At 44.7% G+C, this 18,933-nt stretch overlaps 1 protein-coding gene across 1 annotated transcript in view; it reads right to left on the bottom strand.

Moving 5' to 3' along the window:
• Positions 1-8,067: 8,067 nt before the first annotated feature.
• The window catches only part of EEIG2 (EEIG family member 2), a 70,358-nt gene continuing 59,492 nt past the window's right edge, over positions 8,068-18,933 (bottom strand). The window contains exons 7-11 of the mRNA XM_075558867.1: positions 17,057-17,152; positions 16,729-16,915; positions 16,500-16,627; positions 15,710-15,779; positions 8,068-12,305 (exon numbers count right to left, since the gene is read on the bottom strand). Of these exons, the coding sequence (XP_075414982.1) occupies positions 12,263-12,305; positions 15,710-15,779; positions 16,500-16,627; positions 16,729-16,915; positions 17,057-17,152 (524 nt within the window). The 3' untranslated portion in view covers positions 8,068-12,262. The remainder of the gene's footprint in view (positions 12,306-15,709; positions 15,780-16,499; positions 16,628-16,728; positions 16,916-17,056; positions 17,153-18,933) is intronic.

Below are 18,933 nucleotides of genomic sequence, written 5' to 3'. Positions count from 1 at the left end.
CTCTACTTGCTCAGTGGGCCGGGTCAGTCCAATGAATGCTCTGTCTGATTCTGCTGCTGTTCCTGATGTCACAGCTGTCTCCTGGACAAGGCTCGATGTGCAGGGATCTTGGGGTCCAAAGGAAGAATGTGATCCACTCCTGGTAATAAGGTCTTTCTTGCTGGTAGTAAGAGCTCCACTCCCTGCTTCGGAAATGGCTCGTTTTATACCCCGTCAGATGGCAGTATGAGCAGTCACTCACAGCTAAATCATATAACCCGATCGGTAGCTTCCACACCACCTTAGAAGAGTCATATTAAAGCCATCACGTGCAGGCATGTCTACTGTTTGACTAAAATTGTGCCAGGCCTAAGGGGGTCTAAGGACCATAGTCTCAGGGGCTCCACCAGTATTTCTCTGACCAGTAAGCCTGGTTAAATATATATATATATATATATATATATATATATATATATATATATATATATATATATATATATATATATATTTAATGATTTTGAGTTTTGGCCTACAGTTTTACTCTATCTAGGACCTTCTAATGATACCTAACCACTTCAAGGACCTCAGACCCATCCTCTCCTCTATCATCAAAGAGGAAATCCTGGCCTCCAGCATTGTTCTGTAACTCTCACCCCTCATGGGATGGTTTTTGTTTCTCCTGGTGATCCGTTAGGTTTTGTGTGCCAACTTGGCTTCCTAGGAACATGTGGGTGGAGCTTGATTGGAGGGCTACTGAACTAAAGGACTTTGCCAGGCCTGGAGGTGGGCTACCCATCCTCTGCTCCACCCTCCTGTTGACAAGCCTCGTTGTGGAGCCATGCGGAGACACTTCCACCACCACTGGATCCATAAGACTTTGCACCCACTGGCCAGTGGCCTTTCTGCATCTTCCAGTATTGCATGTGCCACGTGAGTCTGAAGAGGGACTTAAGGACTATTATCAGACTTAGGGATTTGATCTGGACTGAACTGTTAACGTATAATTTTTCTTTGATATAAAGCGCTCTCTCACACATATGAGTGTCTCTGTATTTGTTTCTCTAGTCCACCCAGTTGAACACTCATTTAAATCAGATCTTGTTTCCTGGATGTCATATTTTGATACAAATGAGAGAAACAGGTTTTTGCAAATCACACAGCCCCCTGGCAAGTTAGGTTCTTGTGTGTGAGTTACCTGGTTGTGTTTAGGCAAAATGAAGACTACAATAACTTCTTGTTTGGCTTCACTACTTGTCTCGATGGGCCACCTTCTCTGGAAGCTGGGAGGGATTTCTTTGTTGCGAATGTTCACACAGCAAGTAGTTCCCATTTAACAATTGGAAGTACTCATGGTTTCCTTGGGTCCATTCTGACTCATGGGGACCCCGAGTGCCGCGGAACAAAGCCCCGCCCGGTCCTGCGCCGTCCTCACCATCGTTCTCCTTTTTCACATTTCCAAGCGTTTTATTGGGAGCTCTTCCAGGTATAACAATCCATAGTTCAAGCACATCAAGCAACATCGTACAATCGCTACCACAATCTGTTTCAATACATTTTCCTTTTTCTTGAACTCCTTGATGTCAGCTCCTCTTTATCCCCTCCTTCCCCTTACCCCACCCCTCAGGAACCCGGTATTTTAACCCCAGAATAGCTTTCTATTTTTTTGCCATATCTTACATGATCCAATATGTCCATTCACGTACAATTCTGTTCAGTCCCATCGAGTGGGGTTATCCAGTCATCAATGCGATCGGATAGATCCCTATCCCCCTTTCCGTATCCCCAGGGAACTATTACTCTCATTTCTGTTTCTGAAGGGTTCTCTATCTTGACTTTCATGTACCCAATGATCTTAAATATACAATTGAACACACATAAATCTAACATGATTAATGAGGTAAGCAAAACCATAATAGGGGAGGATATATTAAAGAACTAGTTACGTGGTTCATCAGTGCTGTACCGCACCCTGGATTTATCATCCCTTCTGTGTGGCCTTTCTGTGAGAGAATGTCCAATTATCTTACAGGTGTGTTTTGGGTCTCCATCTCATCCACACCCCTTCACATCAATTTAGTTGTTTTTGAACTTCTGATACCTCTTCCCATCGGTAACTTGTGATCACACAGGCTGGTGTGCTTCTTCCATGTGGGCTTTGTTGCTTCCCTGATAGATGGCCGCTTGTTTAACTTCAAGCCTTTAAGACCCCAAACACTATATCTTTTAATAGCTGGGCACCATCTGCTTCCTTCACATTTTCTTGTGTACCCATTTCGTCCTCAGCCATCGTGTCAGAATGGAGGGTATCATACAGTGACAAATTATTAGAACAAATGGTTCTTGAACTGAGGTAAGATTTATAGACCCAAAGTCCATCCTACTCACAGTCCTGTGTGCCATCCATCCGTTGAAGGTCCTTAATACCAAGCATGAGGGCCTCCAGGGACTGGCCTCTGCTGATAACATGTCCGAAGTACGTGAGATGAAGCCTCACCATCCTTGCCTGTACTTCTCCCAAGACATTAATTTATCCTTTTGGCAGTCCATGGTATGTTCAGTATTGTTCACCAACCCCATAAGTTCAAAGGCACCAATTATTTTTGGGTCTTCCTTATTTAGTGTTCAGCTTTTGCATATATATGAGGCAATTGAAAATATCATGGCTTGGGCCAGACACACCTTAGTCCTCAAAGTAACATCATTGCTTTTTAGTAACGACAACCCACAAAAAGGTTTTTTGCAGCAGATTTACCTAATGCAATGCATCATTTGATTTTCTGGCCGATACCATGAGCATCGATTGTGGATCCGAGCAAGATGAAATCCTTGACAACTTCTGTGCCTCGATGTGAATGTGCACATGGTTTTCATTTGGTGGGCTGCCCACTTCATAGGCCATTTCTGCCTAAGGTCATACTTTTGAATAATTTTAAGAATTTTAGTGTCTCTGCTTTTTGGGGGAACTCTTCTGGTCTTAGCATTGGCCCTGACATCCTGGGTGAAGCAGACCTGCTGTGGTCATGAGAGAATGCTGGTAAGGGTAGAGAATATACACAGTATCTTACAGCCACGACTGAAACGACCCTACCAACACCCAGCTCGGTAGAACTGCCCTGTGGATTTCAGAGGCTGTGACTTTTTATAGGAGTAGAAGGTCCCAACTTACTCCTGAGGAGCAGCTGGTGGTTTTGAACTGCTGATAATGAGGTTAGCAGTCAACTCAGAACCACTGTGCCACCAGGATCCCACTAAGCTGTCAATTTTAACCCCCAGCCAAATTTCAGAACAAAAATGACCAACTCCCAACAAATTCTGCCAGTTGTCTCTATAATAAATTTTTTTATTTTAGTAAAGCATTTATTGTAATAAAGCAATTCAGAAATATATATACTGTAGTATAAGCTGACCGAAATATCAGCTGAGGCACCTAATTTTATCTCAAACTGCATAAAAAATGTGCTGAAAAACTTGGCTTATACATGTGTATATACAGTATATAGGTTTTAAAGTAAATTGTTACCCTTAATACTTGACCTCCACCACACTGTATTTTTAGGGATATATGCATGTCACACACAGGCTTCAAAAATTTTGTGGAAAATAGAATTAAAAGATAATGCACATGGGCTAGAGAGCATGGGCACATAATCCCCCCGCCCCACAGGGGATGAGCAACAGAAATGGGGGAAGAGAACAGATGGTATTGATATGAGAATAATTCATAATTTATCAAGGGGTCATGAGGGTAGAGGAGGGAGGGAAAAAAAGATACTAAGGGCTCATAAAAGTAAGCGTTTAGTAAAATGACAACATACATACAAATATGCCTGATACAATTGATGCATGGGTTATAAGAGCTGTAGAAGCCCCCAATAAAATGATCTTTTAATGAAAAATTTAAAAGAATGCAATTTTTCCACAAATGTTTTGAAGCCCGTATGACATTTACATATATAAATATATCCATACATGTTTATAGTCATACACTGGGTATGTATACCCTCCTTAGGAATATCCTTTGCCCCGAATTCACTGCTTGTAGGGAGCCGGTCCTCCCACAGTGCTCTACTTTTTTTGTTCTGTCACAGCACTCTCCACTTTTCGGCTGGGTTAAAAATCCATCGTGATGGCCACACACAACTCCCAATGTTCATGATTATAGGGTTTATTAAGGAAGGTAACAGTTTACAAATGCTCAAGATACAGATTTCAACCAGGACAGTCTCGTCCCTGCTTTGACCAAAGGCGGGCCTCCCCCTGGCCCACAGCCTCTTGGCCAGACCTTTTGCAGTGTTACGAAACTTTAGAGCTGCCAATGAATGCCCACAGGGCATGCCACTCTGTTGTAAGCCCCAACCCAAAGGCAGGCAGCGCCAGCTTCCCCAATCAAGCGCCCAGATACACCCCACGCTACAAGCCAACTTCCTGCCCCAAAGTGCTCTGTGGGCTAAGAAGTCCGGTACCCTGGTTCATGCAGTCTTCTGGTTCTGTTGCTGCTACTGCTCGTCTGTTATACCTCTGGCGTCACTGTTGTGTCATGGACCAAGGGGGTTCCCTGCACAGGAATCTTGGACTCCAAAGGATGTGCTCCATTCCCGTCTCTCTCTGGTCCTGAGATCTCCACCTTTTGCTTCGGACATGGCTGATTTCATACCCAGCATGGTGACAATCACAATGATGAATCCTCCTGACAGGCACTCGCAGTTGAATCCTGTCAATCAATGTCTGCCACCTCTTAGGGCACCCATCAGGACCAGGTTGCGGGTTGGGAGCTGGAGAGGCTGTGGCCATCAGGGACCTATTAAAGAGCTCACTGCACTGCAGGAGCAGCCCTGGTACATCTTTTTATAAATGTGTGACCGTCTGGATGTACTCTACTCTTAAATGTCTTCTAAAAACACAAAACCCCACTAATAGCAATCCAAGTTCATGCTAAGAAACCACACTTCATAAGGATGTAAAGCACAAATGACATGTCCCTAAATCACCTCCCTCCCCCAACTCTTCCATTTCTACTACTTGAGATAGCGCTGCCTAAGGTTTCTTCCATTTCTTCCCACCTTAAGACAACGTACCAGTAGGCTGGAGCCTTGCAAGTCTTTGTGGGGGCAGATTGTCCCTGTTTTAGTTGGAGAACACTTGAACGGGCCATTTAGTTTTGTAAATGCAATGCAGAAGCTTCCAGAACATGGGATGTCTTCTCCCCAAAGACTTAAATGGCGCTGTAGAGTCTGAGTTGGAATTGACTCGGTGCAGGGAGTTTGGTGGCCGCTGGGAGGCAGAGTTTTCGCATCACCTGACCCCTTTAACCCACCTGCCGGACTCCATGGGAAGCTTGTGCCATGAGATGTTCGTGGGAACCGCCCTGGCCCTTGAGATCTAAGTAGGATCTCCACCTAATGTCTATTTACAGCAGCTCCTCTGGGAGAAAGCGGTGGCAGTCCGTCTCACTAACGGATTCCAACCTTGGCACTCCTCGAGGAAAGTTCGACTCTGGCCTGGAGGGCTGCTCTGAGTTGGAGTTGACTCATGGCAGTGGACTTAGGTTTTGGTTTACACACTTCGCACAGGTAGATTTGAATCCAGCCAAGATCAAAGCCAGAAGATGGCAGGCACACTTCCCTACTTAAAATACTTGTACACCCTTATTTCGAGGCCTCTGATTTAATCGGGAAGCAAAAAAGTTATGCCAATTTTCTGTAGAGGTTTGAAACTCTTAGCAATGAATAACCGACTTCCCTTGTCGTCAAGTTGATTCTGATCCATAGCTACACTCCATGGCGTTTCTGAGGCCGTGAATCTTAGCGGGAGCAGACAGCCTCATCTGGCTCCCTCAGGGAAGCTGGTAGGTTCGACCTGGTGACCTGTGTGATTAGTAGCCCAGTGCTTAACCCATAGCGCCCCTGTGGTTCCTTTTGAAATGCATCCAGTTCTTAGGAGATTGTTATTAAGATGCATTAGAGATGGAGTGCTAAAGGCAACCTCTTACAAGGAACGGTGTTTGCAGAAACATTTTAACCTAGCATAGAGGGGTCTAAACGAATTAATACAGGAATGTCTTATTAGGTGGGATCACGTGGAACAGCAAACCGACCCAGGGAGTGCCTGAATTTAAGCCTCTTAAAAAATTACATTTTGTATAATGCAGGATGGATTGACTTCAGTGACTTCCTATCGGGCAAACAGGAATGGTTTCATTTCATACTTGGGCTACCTTAGACACATACACACCCCTCCCCCCACCTACCCACTCCAGAGGTAGAGTTATGGAGATGGGAAGATAGAACCAAAAAAATGCTAAGTGTTACGGACAGAGGTAACCTAAGATCAGGAAGGCTGAGCCTGTTTACTCCAGGCCTGAGATGTGGGCAAGGAGGACCGAGGGAACAGATGGGCCAGTTCAGCCAGTCTCTATTGGGATTTGGTACACAGTTCCCTTGTGTGGCCCTGTGTATTGGGGAGGAGCTTGGAGGGTCTCTGTCCGGTGCCTGTACCCACCTACTTCCTACCAGGAAACAGGTGCTTTCTCCTTTGTCACATCATCCTTTTAGCTCTTCAGTGTCCAGGGACGCCGGGAACATCTGCAGAGAAACACCTGGGCTCACACTCCCTCTCCACCACAGTTCCTCCAGGGCTGTTCCAGGGTGAGCATCAGCGGAGGGCAAGTCTGGGAATTGTTTCCTCACCCGTGAGGGCATCCTAGTCAAAGGGAAGAACCGCTAGAACAAGGGTGTGGTGACAACCAGTGTTATTTAAGTGGTGATCTTAAACTCGAACACTGGCACATGTATTGGCCATTTCTAGGCGACCAACCCTACAATTAAGATGCGTAAGTGGATGCTATAAAAAGGTAAATTTTGGTTGGTGAAACATTGAGCACTGAGTGTGTACCAAGTGGCATAAACAGCATTGGCTGAAGCTTTTTCTTCATATCTCCATAGTGTTGGGGGCGGTAGCGCCATTGTAGATTAGAAGGTTTGGATGGGAGTCTGACTCAGACTCAGGCATGCCTCCCGCCCAGGCCCGTGCCTTAGGTCTCAGGACTCAGACATGCCTGGAGACGTGCAAGTCTGTGCTCTCCTACATGGTGATAAGACAAACTAAGGGGAAGAGGACTACGAAGGCGTAGCCCCCCAAACTGAAAATTCACCCCAAAGCTATGTATTTAATTAAAAAAAAACAAAACAAACCTTATCACCTTCAAAGTATACTCTCCATTGCACTTAGTACAGTTGTCAAATCTGCGATTCCATTCTTGGAAACATTTTTCAAACTCATCTGCTTGGATGGCTGACAGCACCTTCCTCATTTTTTCCTTCACCTCTCCTTTGTCAAATTGCTGTCCTTTCATGTCCCTCTTCATCCGCGTACAAAAAGTCACATAGGGCAGGGTCAGGTGGGTAAGGTCCATGGGGCAAGAGGCATGCTATTTTTTGCCAAAAACTGGTGCCCTGAGATGGCTGCATGAGCAGGTGCATTGTCATGGTGGCAAAACCAGTCCCATCTGCCACAAATCAGTCTTTTTGTCACACACCGTTACACTATATTTTCAGAACCTCTAAATAGAAAGCTTAATCTGGTCTGGTGGAACAAACTGCAAATGCACTACAAGTCGACACTTTCATCTATTTGTGAAGTTGCCGGACATCCATTGTCATCAATTGACGTTTCACCCCTTCTGAAATGAGAAAACAACTCGTACCCTTGAGTTTTCCCACAGCGCCGTCCTTGTAAGCTGTGCTCAACAACACAACAGCTCTGCGGCATTTTTCCTGAGCAGGAAACAAAATTGCCCAGCCACATGCTGTTCTCTCAAATCGGCCATCACCCAAAAAAGGTTTGAGAAAAACAGCTTTACAAAAAAATTCAGTGACCAGTGAGAACTTTCCCAGGAGATGCCACTGGGTGCACTAACTCAGAACCGTTGCTTGATGCTCACCTAGCAGGAAAAATGTGTACCATGAAAATATGTATCCATTTTGGGGGGGTACCTTTTCATATACTGGCCTTTCCACTTCTTATTTCCCACCCTGGATTACTTTCTGACGATATTATAGTTGAAAATCTAAACAATATCGAAATGTCTATATATGCTTTTTATTGAACATGTATAAGAGTCACTTCTTTTACATTATTACAAACACTTTACATTAAAAATTAGTTTTTGTATAAAACAACAATTTATAGATTTACCATTTTACAGTTGAAGCAAAAAACTACACAAACACATATGAAGTTCATTCTCCAAGTATTAGAACAAGATCCTAACGGGAGTCACTTCAGTAAAGAAATTTCATAGACATTTGCACGATTACCCACACCGCTTCCAGAGGACCAAACAAACACAAAAGGAAGGCGATCCCCCAAGTAACAATTGACAGTCTCTTGCTGGGTGGATTTGGTCAATGAATATCGGCCAGAGAATTCCCCTTGTGATATATTATGGTAAACAAAACGTGTGTCAAAGCAGAATACCTTGCTAAATTACATGGACTGTTATGGGGTGTGGCTACAAAGACCACCCACGTGACCATTTAACCTATACTGTGCATATATTACCCTTTGATGAAAAGACACCACTACACGGATATTGGGCATGCCCTCTGCCCAGAGCAGCCTTTAAAAAGCAGCTTTATATAGGCGTATTTAATCTATTCATAGTCCAGCCTTCATGGTCGACAAGGTCTCAGCGATTACAATTAGTATGTACAGTACCTAGGCCAACATGAATAGTGGCAAAGCATAATTTCAACGCTAGTATCTGATTATATGTGCATGCCGTACCATCTACGAGCCTGGTCTATGATCAAGCATAATTTCTGAATTGCCCAAACCGAAGACCGGTACAGGACACGTGGGCCTGGCACGAGCCCACACGGGCTCTCCTAGCTACGGGAAGCCGAACCCGGCAGAGCACCGCAACCACAATGGAACAGGCACTGTCCGCATGAGCTCGCACAGTGGCCATGGCATAGGAATCGGAAAGTAGAATTTCCTCATCACGGTCAGAATGTGAACACGTTTAGACTGAAGGCTAGTTGGAGACTGTTCCTTCTAGCAACTGATGTGCCAAATGGCTCAGTGTTTGCGCCCCCCAAAAAATCGCACTTGGGTATGATTCCCGGTGGTAGTTTGCTTGGACTTCGGGGTCCTTTGAGACATTTTGGATGACAGATAATGATCCATGTCAGTGGTTTGCGCACGGGCGCCACCAGACACGCTGTCAGGGGAGGCAGCTGTCCCCGTGCTATCGGATGGCCCAGGGCCCTCTCTGCACTTGGTCACCAGCTCACATCACAGGAAGTGGCTCTCCTGATCCGGCGCTGCACTCCCCAGACGCTTCCTCATCGGATCGCGCACAGGCACAGCTTTAAAACGCCATTCGTTTCTCCCTCTATGATATTATTAGGAAAAGAAAGCATTGCACATCTGGAGATTTTCCAAGTCTGAGTGATCTGCAATTTAACTTTAATATTTAAAAACCAAGGAAGGTGTAATTTTTCAAATCCAATCAGTCGGGCAGCTACGGAGGCAATCTTTATCACAAATGTTTCCACAATAAGATCTGATTGCAAAGTACCACATAGAAGAAAATTAATCCACTAACTTCCAAATAAAGGGTTCAATTAAAATAGTGGTCACCTCGATATGTACTACTACATGGATCAAGATGGTATCTGACGGCTGTCAAAATGATTTGTAGAAGTATGATTTAAAAAATTTTAAAGTATGACTTTTAAGCCTTTCCAAGTCTCCAGTTTTTGATTTTATAGTAGTTATATCTCATTCTAAATATAGGTATGCACTGCTTACTGGCTGTTCAGGATATACATCCATGGTCTCGTAAGGTATTTGCTTTAAAGGGAAAGCAACTTTCTTTTTATTATTTCCTTCCAATGGTTTTATGGATGCCCTCCCCCCTTAACCCCCCCCCCCCACCAGAGAAGGAGCAGTGGGGCCTCAGTGCATCTAACCCTTCCCGGCTTCACTGAGGCAGCAAGCAGCTGTGCCGCCTTTCAGTCCCAGGGCCCGGCAGTGACTGCTTCCGTGGCTCCTCCCCCCGGGGGGCCGGGTGTGGCACCGGCTCCAGCTATGTTCCTGATACTTGTATGCCTAGTCCCTCCGGTCACTTCTCCACCCCTAAGCGGTGCCCAGATATGCACAAAGTCCCTGTCTGGCTGTGGGCAGAGCCCCAGCCCATCCCTACCCCCAACCAGCCTCCTCTCTCCAGTGGGTACCGCTCTGGGGCTGTGTTTGGTGGGCACCCCATTAAGTTTTAATACCAGGGGTTCCAAAAAGTCTGTGGAAAAAGTCCATGATCTTGAAGCTCCTTCATATTTATATGCTTTCAGGGAACTGTGGATTTTACAGGGACTGCTTGTATGTAACATTATTTCACAGAAAGTATTGTGAATGTTAAGCGGCACATACCTGCCCTGAGTCCATCTTGTATGACGGAGCTGGGTTAAGAGCAGCCAATGAAGAGTAAGATGGGGGCCCTGCTCCAATTACAGTGACCTTGATGTGTTTGGCCTAAGAACCTCACTTATGATCTAATTATCATTTTCAAACAGCAAAATCAATCTCAGAAGTGCCAATAAAAATATACCATAAATATTTGGAAAATAGAAAAATAGGTTTTAAAAAATGTCATCATAAATCTCTCTCTAAGCAATGTTTTCCTACCACTATTATAAACTTTCTCTGACTTTTCTCTAACAGGAACGTTTTTCTGGATTAAACCGAAATCTTAAACTCAGTGATATTTTTTCCCCATTCAAAACAAATCTTACTAAGAAAAAAACTATAGCGACTCAAAGCCCTGTCAACATTCAAAATACTTTAAATGTGTGTCACCTTTGAAAGACTCAGTCTGTTTGTCACAACGGTATTGGGTGAATGTAGAATACTCAATCTCATGAGACATTCAAGCCAAAAAATCCTAACTCAAATATTTTCATGCCTCTAAATCTGGATTTTAAAACAGTGCTTTCTTAAAAATAATTTCTCCCTTATCTTACCAATATGAAAATATGTAGACCACAAAGCAATTTAAATTTAACACATTACATATCTTCAACAGGGTTTGGGGTGTAAAGACTAAGTATTACTAGTTGTCCAGAATCTCCATTTTTTTTTTCTTAGAAGACTTGGTGATTCCAGGAGAGTTGAAATCTTCCATGTTTTTTATATCATGTGAGAACAGAAAAACACTACTGTTTGTCTGATGTACTGTCAAATTAGACCTAGGCTAGATACTTTTATTTTTAAAACTCTTTGATATGTGTTATTTTCTATTCTTGTCCCAAACACAACTTCTGCTAAAGAAAACACACTATTGTCTAATCATGGGAGGCTAAATGGATCACCCCAAGCTGCGGGGTGATGGTCAAGCAGCCTCCCCCCATCTTCTATCCACTGCCTCTCCAATAACTTCTGGTTTCAGCTAAATCTGAAAGCACAAAGGAGAGGCTGCTCTGAAGATACCTTTTTTCCTGAAATCAGCAGAAGTGATTATTGAATGAGGTGTCCAACTCGTACGCTAAGGTGCCTTATATATTGACTGTATTCTGAATTTCTGATACCGTAGTGGTGGAGGTCCTGCAGCTTATCTAATATCGACTGTATGTAATAATACACACTGCATGAAGATGGCATGAAACCCATTCACAAATCCTAGATACATTTTATGACTGATAATATATAGAATTATTAATAAGCACTTTACATGTTTAAATTGTAGTATACCATTTCCCCAAAGCATTAACAACCACATATCAATTATTGCACCAAGAAAAGTTAATACGTTTAGGACGAAACTGCAGGGAGTTCAGGAAAGTGTCCTTAACAGGGATGATAGCCATTTGACAGCGTTTACAGGGTTGAAATGATCCTCATTGATTCACAATCATAAAAATTAAAAAACAAAACCAAACAGGTAACGAGGGCCCAAATCTGTTGAGCACCTCTACCACAAACTCAATCCTAAAACTGTACTCGGACCCAGAGGGCGTTTCCCCCGCTCGTTGCCATCACGTGCAGCGCCCACAGGAGCCGGGACGTCACCTCCATCTGCCTTTCAGGTGTCCTCTTGGGGGGGGGGTCGCAAGGATTTGGTGGTGGGCATGATTAGACACGAGTTCGGCCGTGGCTTTCCTTTGCTAGGTGAGCAGACTGCACGTCATTTCCGAAAGGTTCAGTCTCTCCTCCAGCACAAAGGGGCTGGAGAGCTCCACTGCCCACGCCGTCAGCCTCCCGGGCAGCGTCCATCCGCCAGCTTGACTTAGCGTTTGATCACAACTTGCTCATAGGCTCCTGAGCCCGCCCTGGAATAGCAGGGGAGGGAAGGGCAAAGAAATGTCAACACCGAGTGGTGGGATTTGGAAATGACTCTAAGTAATCTTGCCCCAGAGAAGGCACCTCAGGTATTTTTCTATAGTATTTGCTTTTCATAACGTTTGAAGCTATTGCCCATAGAGAATACTTGACATGTGAAATAACTAAAAATTAATATGTTTCATTTCCGAAATCTTGGCCTAGACCCTGGTCCTTCCATATGTGTTCCCACAGTGCTTAATAATGGCTTCCAACTCCTCCCCTGTCCACACACAAGAGTTTAAAAAAAGCTTTGTTATTAATTGGGAGTTAACACACGAACAACTTCTACCCCGTCAACACATAACCTCACGACAGCACTTTCTCCGAACATGCTTCCAGGTGAATGAGAGGGCCGGCCCTGCCCAGGCGCCCATGCCGATCCACAGCACGCTGGTCTTTGTTGTCACAGAGTGCTGTGTCTCGACGCACCCCCCTGAAGGTTCAAGGCTGCTTCTGTTGGTTTGCACAGGTCACTGGATGCGGTCAGTGTTACAGACACCTGGGCAGTCATATAGCTTTCAAGGTCCCTGTGTAGCACAGGGTGTACTTCACCGCTAACCGACAGGTCCGGCATTTCGAACCCATCCCAGGGTCCTGGGGATCCCTCTCCATCAAGCTGAGAGCCGCAGAGAAAACCCTGTGGGCAGTTCTGCTCTATCTACTACACGGGCAGGTCACCATGGGCCAAAACTGATGGGGTGACAATGGATTTAGTTTTTAAGTGTGACTGGTTTCCCCTTTCTCTCTCACTTTCCCCTTACCCTCCTGGCATCTAATTATTGATCTTGAGGGGTTTATCTGTCTTGGATTCCTTGTGTTTCCAGTTCCTATCTGTACCAGTGTACATCCTCTGGTCTAGCCAGATTTGTACAGTAGAACTGGGGTCATGATAGTCAGTGGGGGGAGGGAGAGGTAGCACTAAAGGACTAGTGGAAAACTGTATGTTACATTGGTGCAATATTGCACCTGACTGACTCATCTCCTCCTTGTGACCCCTCTCTGTAAGGGGATGTACAACTGTCTACCGATGGGCTTTGGGTCTCCACTCGGCCCTCCCCTTCATTCACATTTATAAGATATTTTGGTTTTGTTTTGGGTCTTTGATGTCTGATACTTGATCCCATCAACACATCATGACCACACAGACTGGTGTGTTTCTTCCATGTGGGCTTTGTTGCTTCTCATCTAAATGGCTGCTTGTTTATCTTCAAGCTTTTAAGACCCCAGATGCTCTATCTTTTGATAGCCAGACACCATCAGCTTTCTGCACCACATTTGCTTATGCACCTGCTTTGTCTTCAGCGATCGTGTCGGGAAGGTGAGCATCACGGAATGTTGGGTTATAGAACAAAGTGTTCTTATGTTGAGAGAGTACTTGAGTAGAGGCCCCATATCTGTCTGCTGCCTTAATCTATTTCCTGATCATCATATATATATTTACATATGTACAGGCCTGGATTTAGACCTCTATAACTGTCCTTTGCCTCCTAGTTCTTTTCTCTATTTTCTTTTACTTTCCTCTTGTCCCACTATCATGTTTGGCTTTAATTCAGGTTTCAGGAATTCCTCTTGGCTACATTGCCTTTGATCAAGCCCCACCAGGCATCCTATGCCCTCCTTGCCATTTTTTTAGATCACTTGTTGTTCCCGTGTCCCTGGGTTTTTTGGCAGCTCCTTTCTTTCCCCGTGTCCCTCGGAACCATCTCTCCCCTTGTTTTCTCCTCTGGATTACTTATCCCACCTATCTTATCTAGAGAAACATACAGAGGCAATAATAGGCACAAAAGCAAGACAAAGCAAAACAAAACAAAAGAAAACAAAACAGCAACAACAACCAAAAGAACCAACAACAAAAAAGGGAAAGCTTATAAATAGTCCCAGGTCTATTTGCTGACTTTTAGCAGTATTTTCCAGTTGAGTCTGATGGGGTGCCATGCCCTGGCCCCAAAGTCTATTTTGGGTACTCCCTAGGAACTCCTTTGCTTTGGCCCCCTTGCTGCCCTGTTGCCCGCCAGACTGCTTTGCCCTGGTGTGATGTGGTTCACCTGGGTCAGAATAACTACGGTGTCTGGTTTTCGTAATATTTTTTGTGTGCATGTGGAATTCCAACGTGGTTGAGAAAAGGCAAGTACAGCAAAGGGTAATATCAACTCAGTGGCAACATAACTGCGCATAAACAGATAAAATCATTGACACCGGGAAAGTAATTTTGCTCTGCTTTTCTGAGGCTTATCTAAAGGTTCTTTTTATATCATATCTTGCTCAATGTTCCACAAGTCCTTTACCAATACATTCTGAAAACACATCTAAGGAAGTTAACAAATAATCTATAAACTATAGTTTCATATATACCCAGGAAAAGGAGAACTAAGACCTATACATCTTATTAAGAGCTCTGGTGACACTAGTGGGTTACTTGCAGATAGCTTCACGTAACTGCAAGGTCAGTGGTTCAAACCCATCAGCTGCTCTGTGGGAGAGGGTTAAGGCTATCCGCTCCAGTCAAGATTTACACAGCCTTGGAAATCGTTGGTCACTATTGAGTAGGAATTCACTTAATGACAGTGGGTGAGTTATACATTTTATTAACTACTGTGTTAGCTGAACTTGTTGTCAACTTGGCTGGGCCAGTATTATCAGTAATCTGGCCAAGTACTTCCCCCAAGATGTGATGTAACACAATGTAATGAACTCCCTAATGCGATCTGTTGGGCCACAATGCAATCCCCTTACTCAGGTCACAGCCCTGATGCCACTGAAAGGAAGTTTTCTTGGTGGTGTGGCCTACTTCCTATATAAGTGGAGCTGTGGGAACGCTTGCTTGCTGTTTGCTGGTATGGATCCTGCATCTGGCTGATCAACCTCTAGCTCTCGGGACTTAGGCTAACAGCCTGCACATTGCCTGCTGTTGTCAGGAGCCACCCCCCACTGCTGTCTGACCTGCTGACCGTGGATTCATTCATCTCTTTCACAGTCACAAGCCTGACCTTAGGTTCATCCAATTCTGCAGCCTGATATCAGCCTGTGGTGTTGCTACCAATCTTAACCTTGGGTTCATTAGCCCCTGAAGTTATGGGAGTCAGGAGGTGCCTACAGCTTACCATCTGACCCACAGAATTCGGACTGGATGTACCTGCTTCTACAATGATCTGAACCATTTTCTTGCTATAAATTTCTCTTTTTTACGCATGTCACCGGCGTTGCTGCTCTCGAGTCTAACCTAACGCCTCACCTAGTATTTGTTTTCTTGCCTCCATACAAAGATTTGGCAGCCTTTCTGCTCTACCCATCACCACCTGAGCAGCAGGTAGGCTAGGCTCTGTTGGAGCGCAGTGCGATGTGGAACACTCACCTATTTGGGAGGTGATGACTGCCGAAGGTTGTACTTCCCCCGGGGCCCACAAATAACCGCAGCCCTTCTTCTGCAACACACATTTCAAACACTTGTTAGTAGCATACTGCATTTGTCCGTAAAGATTTGTGTTATATGAACTCATCTGACATTTCTGTTTTATTAAAAAGTTTAAAATGTCATCAAAAGTCAAATTGCAGGTGCATCTGTAAGCTATTCTGACAGTTATTTCTCATGAAACTTCTAAAGCTCTTTTTCTTCCAAGCAATCAAGACAGCTCTTCCTACAAATCTGCACCAAGTACATTTTAATTATCTCCCTACAAACAGTTACATAAAGACACCAAGCCCATTGCTAAGTGCTTTAATTATACCTTTCACATCGGTGGCAAGTACATTTTGTTTTGGTGAGAAAGGCCCAGGAGGGAACCCAGGATCCTGTTACTCATTGTCACTTCAAGGGCACCACCCAACATTCCAAATTACTTCAGTGTCTTGAAGCCCCACGTCCAGTTAGAAGCAAACAGAAAGAGCTACCACGCAGCTTAATGGTCAGGCTGACAGACAATTAAAATCACAATTACACTTTCTTTAAAACTGATTTCTTTTACTGAAGGTTTAACAACCCCCCCCACCACCCTAGTATCCATTTTTAGAAAGAAATGAGATTGTTGGGCCACGGGATTTATTTGGTAAATGTTCCGCGGTCAGTCGGTCCTAAGGCACGGCTGACCACGGGGGCTGCACAAAGCTGGCCCGCGAAGGCCTCGCCTGAACTGATGCCTACACACCTTCTGCACTGGAATCCAGGCTGAAGTCCTGGCTCTGTAGAATCTTCTCCACAATATCATCGGCATCCACTCGGGTGGCATCAACTCGCTTCAGCTGCGACTCCACAGAACCTTGTTTCACTGGGTGTCTTTGAAAGTGGAGAACAAAAGCGGGGGGGGGGGGGGGAATCCCTTCTTTAGATCATGTTATGAAAATGAAATTTTCATTTATTTAACCAAAAAAGGATACCTGCTGGGTTTTTCCGAGGCGGTATCTTTATCGGTTGCGTCAGGATTTGGGTCAGCCACTTTGGGCTCGGTTTCATCACATGGCTCTAGGATGCTCTCAATTCCCGTTGATGTGCTCCCCACGGACGTATTTCTTCGGTGGCAGAGCTCAGAGAAGCTGGATGACCGGGAGTGACATGAGCTATAGCCTGCCGGAGAAAATCACTTTGCCTTTAATCTGCTGTCAAACACCAACTACAATCTAGCAATCTCCTCCTATGCCAGCACAGCTTCAAGTGGAGCTTCACCCCGAGCTGTCCGAGGGGTTGGGCTGGACCACTGCCACCTACCTGAGACTTTCGACTGCTGGCTTGCATAGCTCGATGTTCGGGAATGGCCACAGGCGCCCAGTTCATCGGGAACAGAGGCGCTCTTTGCTGAAAGATCTGGAATATGTGACGACAAGATGCCACTGTTACTGCCAACAAGCCAGTGTCCATCAAAATGCTAATGTATAGGCTTTATAAAGTCTTCCAAGTTCATAATCAAGAAAGAGAGAGTTGCAAAGTGAGAGACAGCCTTTAAATCTGTACAGTGGAAACAAGCGGAGTTTTCCAGCACATTTTTAAAATGGAGTTTTTGTGGTAACATTAGGTGCCTCCGCTGATATTCGGGTCAGCTTATACTCACGTATATACGGTATGTTGCAAGCAGTGTTAAGCACTTTATTAAATACCTTCCTTGACTGAAGAATCATAGTAGTTTCCCTAAGATTTAATATCATTCTAGCTTAATTAACATAAACGACCTCAGTTTTGTTTTCAGTATTTCTCTAATAACAACCTGCCAGGCACATTCTTCTAAGGGCTCACAAAACTGCCAGGTGTTCGTGTGGTCTCCGAGGAAATCCTGGTTCCTCAAAAAGCCATCATGGCAGGCAGCTGGGGAGCACTGAGCACTCTAATGCTAGGTTCTTAGTGCCGGGCTGTAATTTGGGCGCAGTCTGGGGCTCAAAGCAACACAGCATGGTATGTACCACCGGGATTATGAGACTCAAAGTCAATGCGCAGAAAAGGGGTGTCAGGGCTGCTGCCTGCTATTTCTACTGTCTCCTGAAAATGTGCACAGAAGACTCAAAACCAAATCCATGATTGCAGAGCCAATGCCAATTCCTAGCGACCCCTGGGGACGGGCAGACGAGAACTGCTCCCAAGGGCTTCCAAGACAGCAAACTTTGTTGGAAAAAACTGCCTCAGCTTTCTCCCCCGCAAGCGGCTGGCGGTCGGAATTCCAGCCTTTAGGTGCGCAGCCAAGTGTGTGAACATTGGTACCATCATGGTCTGTACTCTCAGAATCAGCTTTCTTCCTCCCCAGAATGCAGAAGAACTGTGGCCATTTTCATTAGAGGGGGAATTTGGGAACTAGAACTAGTTTACATTTAGAAGCAGAAGGAGATGACTGAGTAATAGATCAATTATAGCAGCAGTTCTACAAATGATATTGAACCTGGCTAGACCCACAAATGCTGCCATGAAAGTTAGTTACTGCAGTGAGGGGTCCCTTCCACAAAGGCCTTTCACGTCTGGACAGACTGGAAGACACTGCCTGACCAGCATCCCTGATCATGTCCCCCAGCGGTCTCAAACCCAAAGGTTAGCTCAGACAAAACTCAATTCAAAGTTGCTTCCTATTAGTATGATAGAGGACTAACTTTTAAAGATCCCTGGTTGTGCAATAGTTAATTGCCAGTTTGCTGACCAAATGGTGGTTTGAGCTTACCTGCCTTGAAATACCTGATGGTCTGTTTCTATAGTTTGTAGCCAAAAAGCTCTATCGGACCATACTACTGTTGCACGTATTGCTGAGCGGAAAATCGACCCGACATCGTCCAGAGCAACCACTCCGACATCTGACTAAGATTTTATCCATTTACTTACAGGTTTCCAAAATGTATCCAGTCAATAAACATTTGAAAAACTTTTATAATTCATGTGCCTAGTCACTGTAAAAATACTAAAAAATCCAAAAGAAGACAAACTCAAATAAGACAAACTCCCCAAATAAGACAAACTCATTAAGTCCATGTCAACTGGTAGTGACCCTATAGGACAGGGTGTAACTGCGCGGTGCGTTTCTGAGATGGCATTCTTTAAAGGAGTAGAAAGTCTCGTCTCTCCCACAGAGCCACTGGTGCAGCGTGAAAGCACGACACCACCAGAGCTCTTAA

This window comes from Tenrec ecaudatus, chromosome 1, assembly GCF_050624435.1.
Source record: "Tenrec ecaudatus isolate mTenEca1 chromosome 1, mTenEca1.hap1, whole genome shotgun sequence".
NCBI lineage: Eukaryota > Metazoa > Chordata > Mammalia > Afrosoricida > Tenrecidae > Tenrec > Tenrec ecaudatus.
The sequence above is the reverse complement of the archived record's forward strand: the minus strand, read 5'-3'. Positions and strand labels throughout refer to the sequence as shown.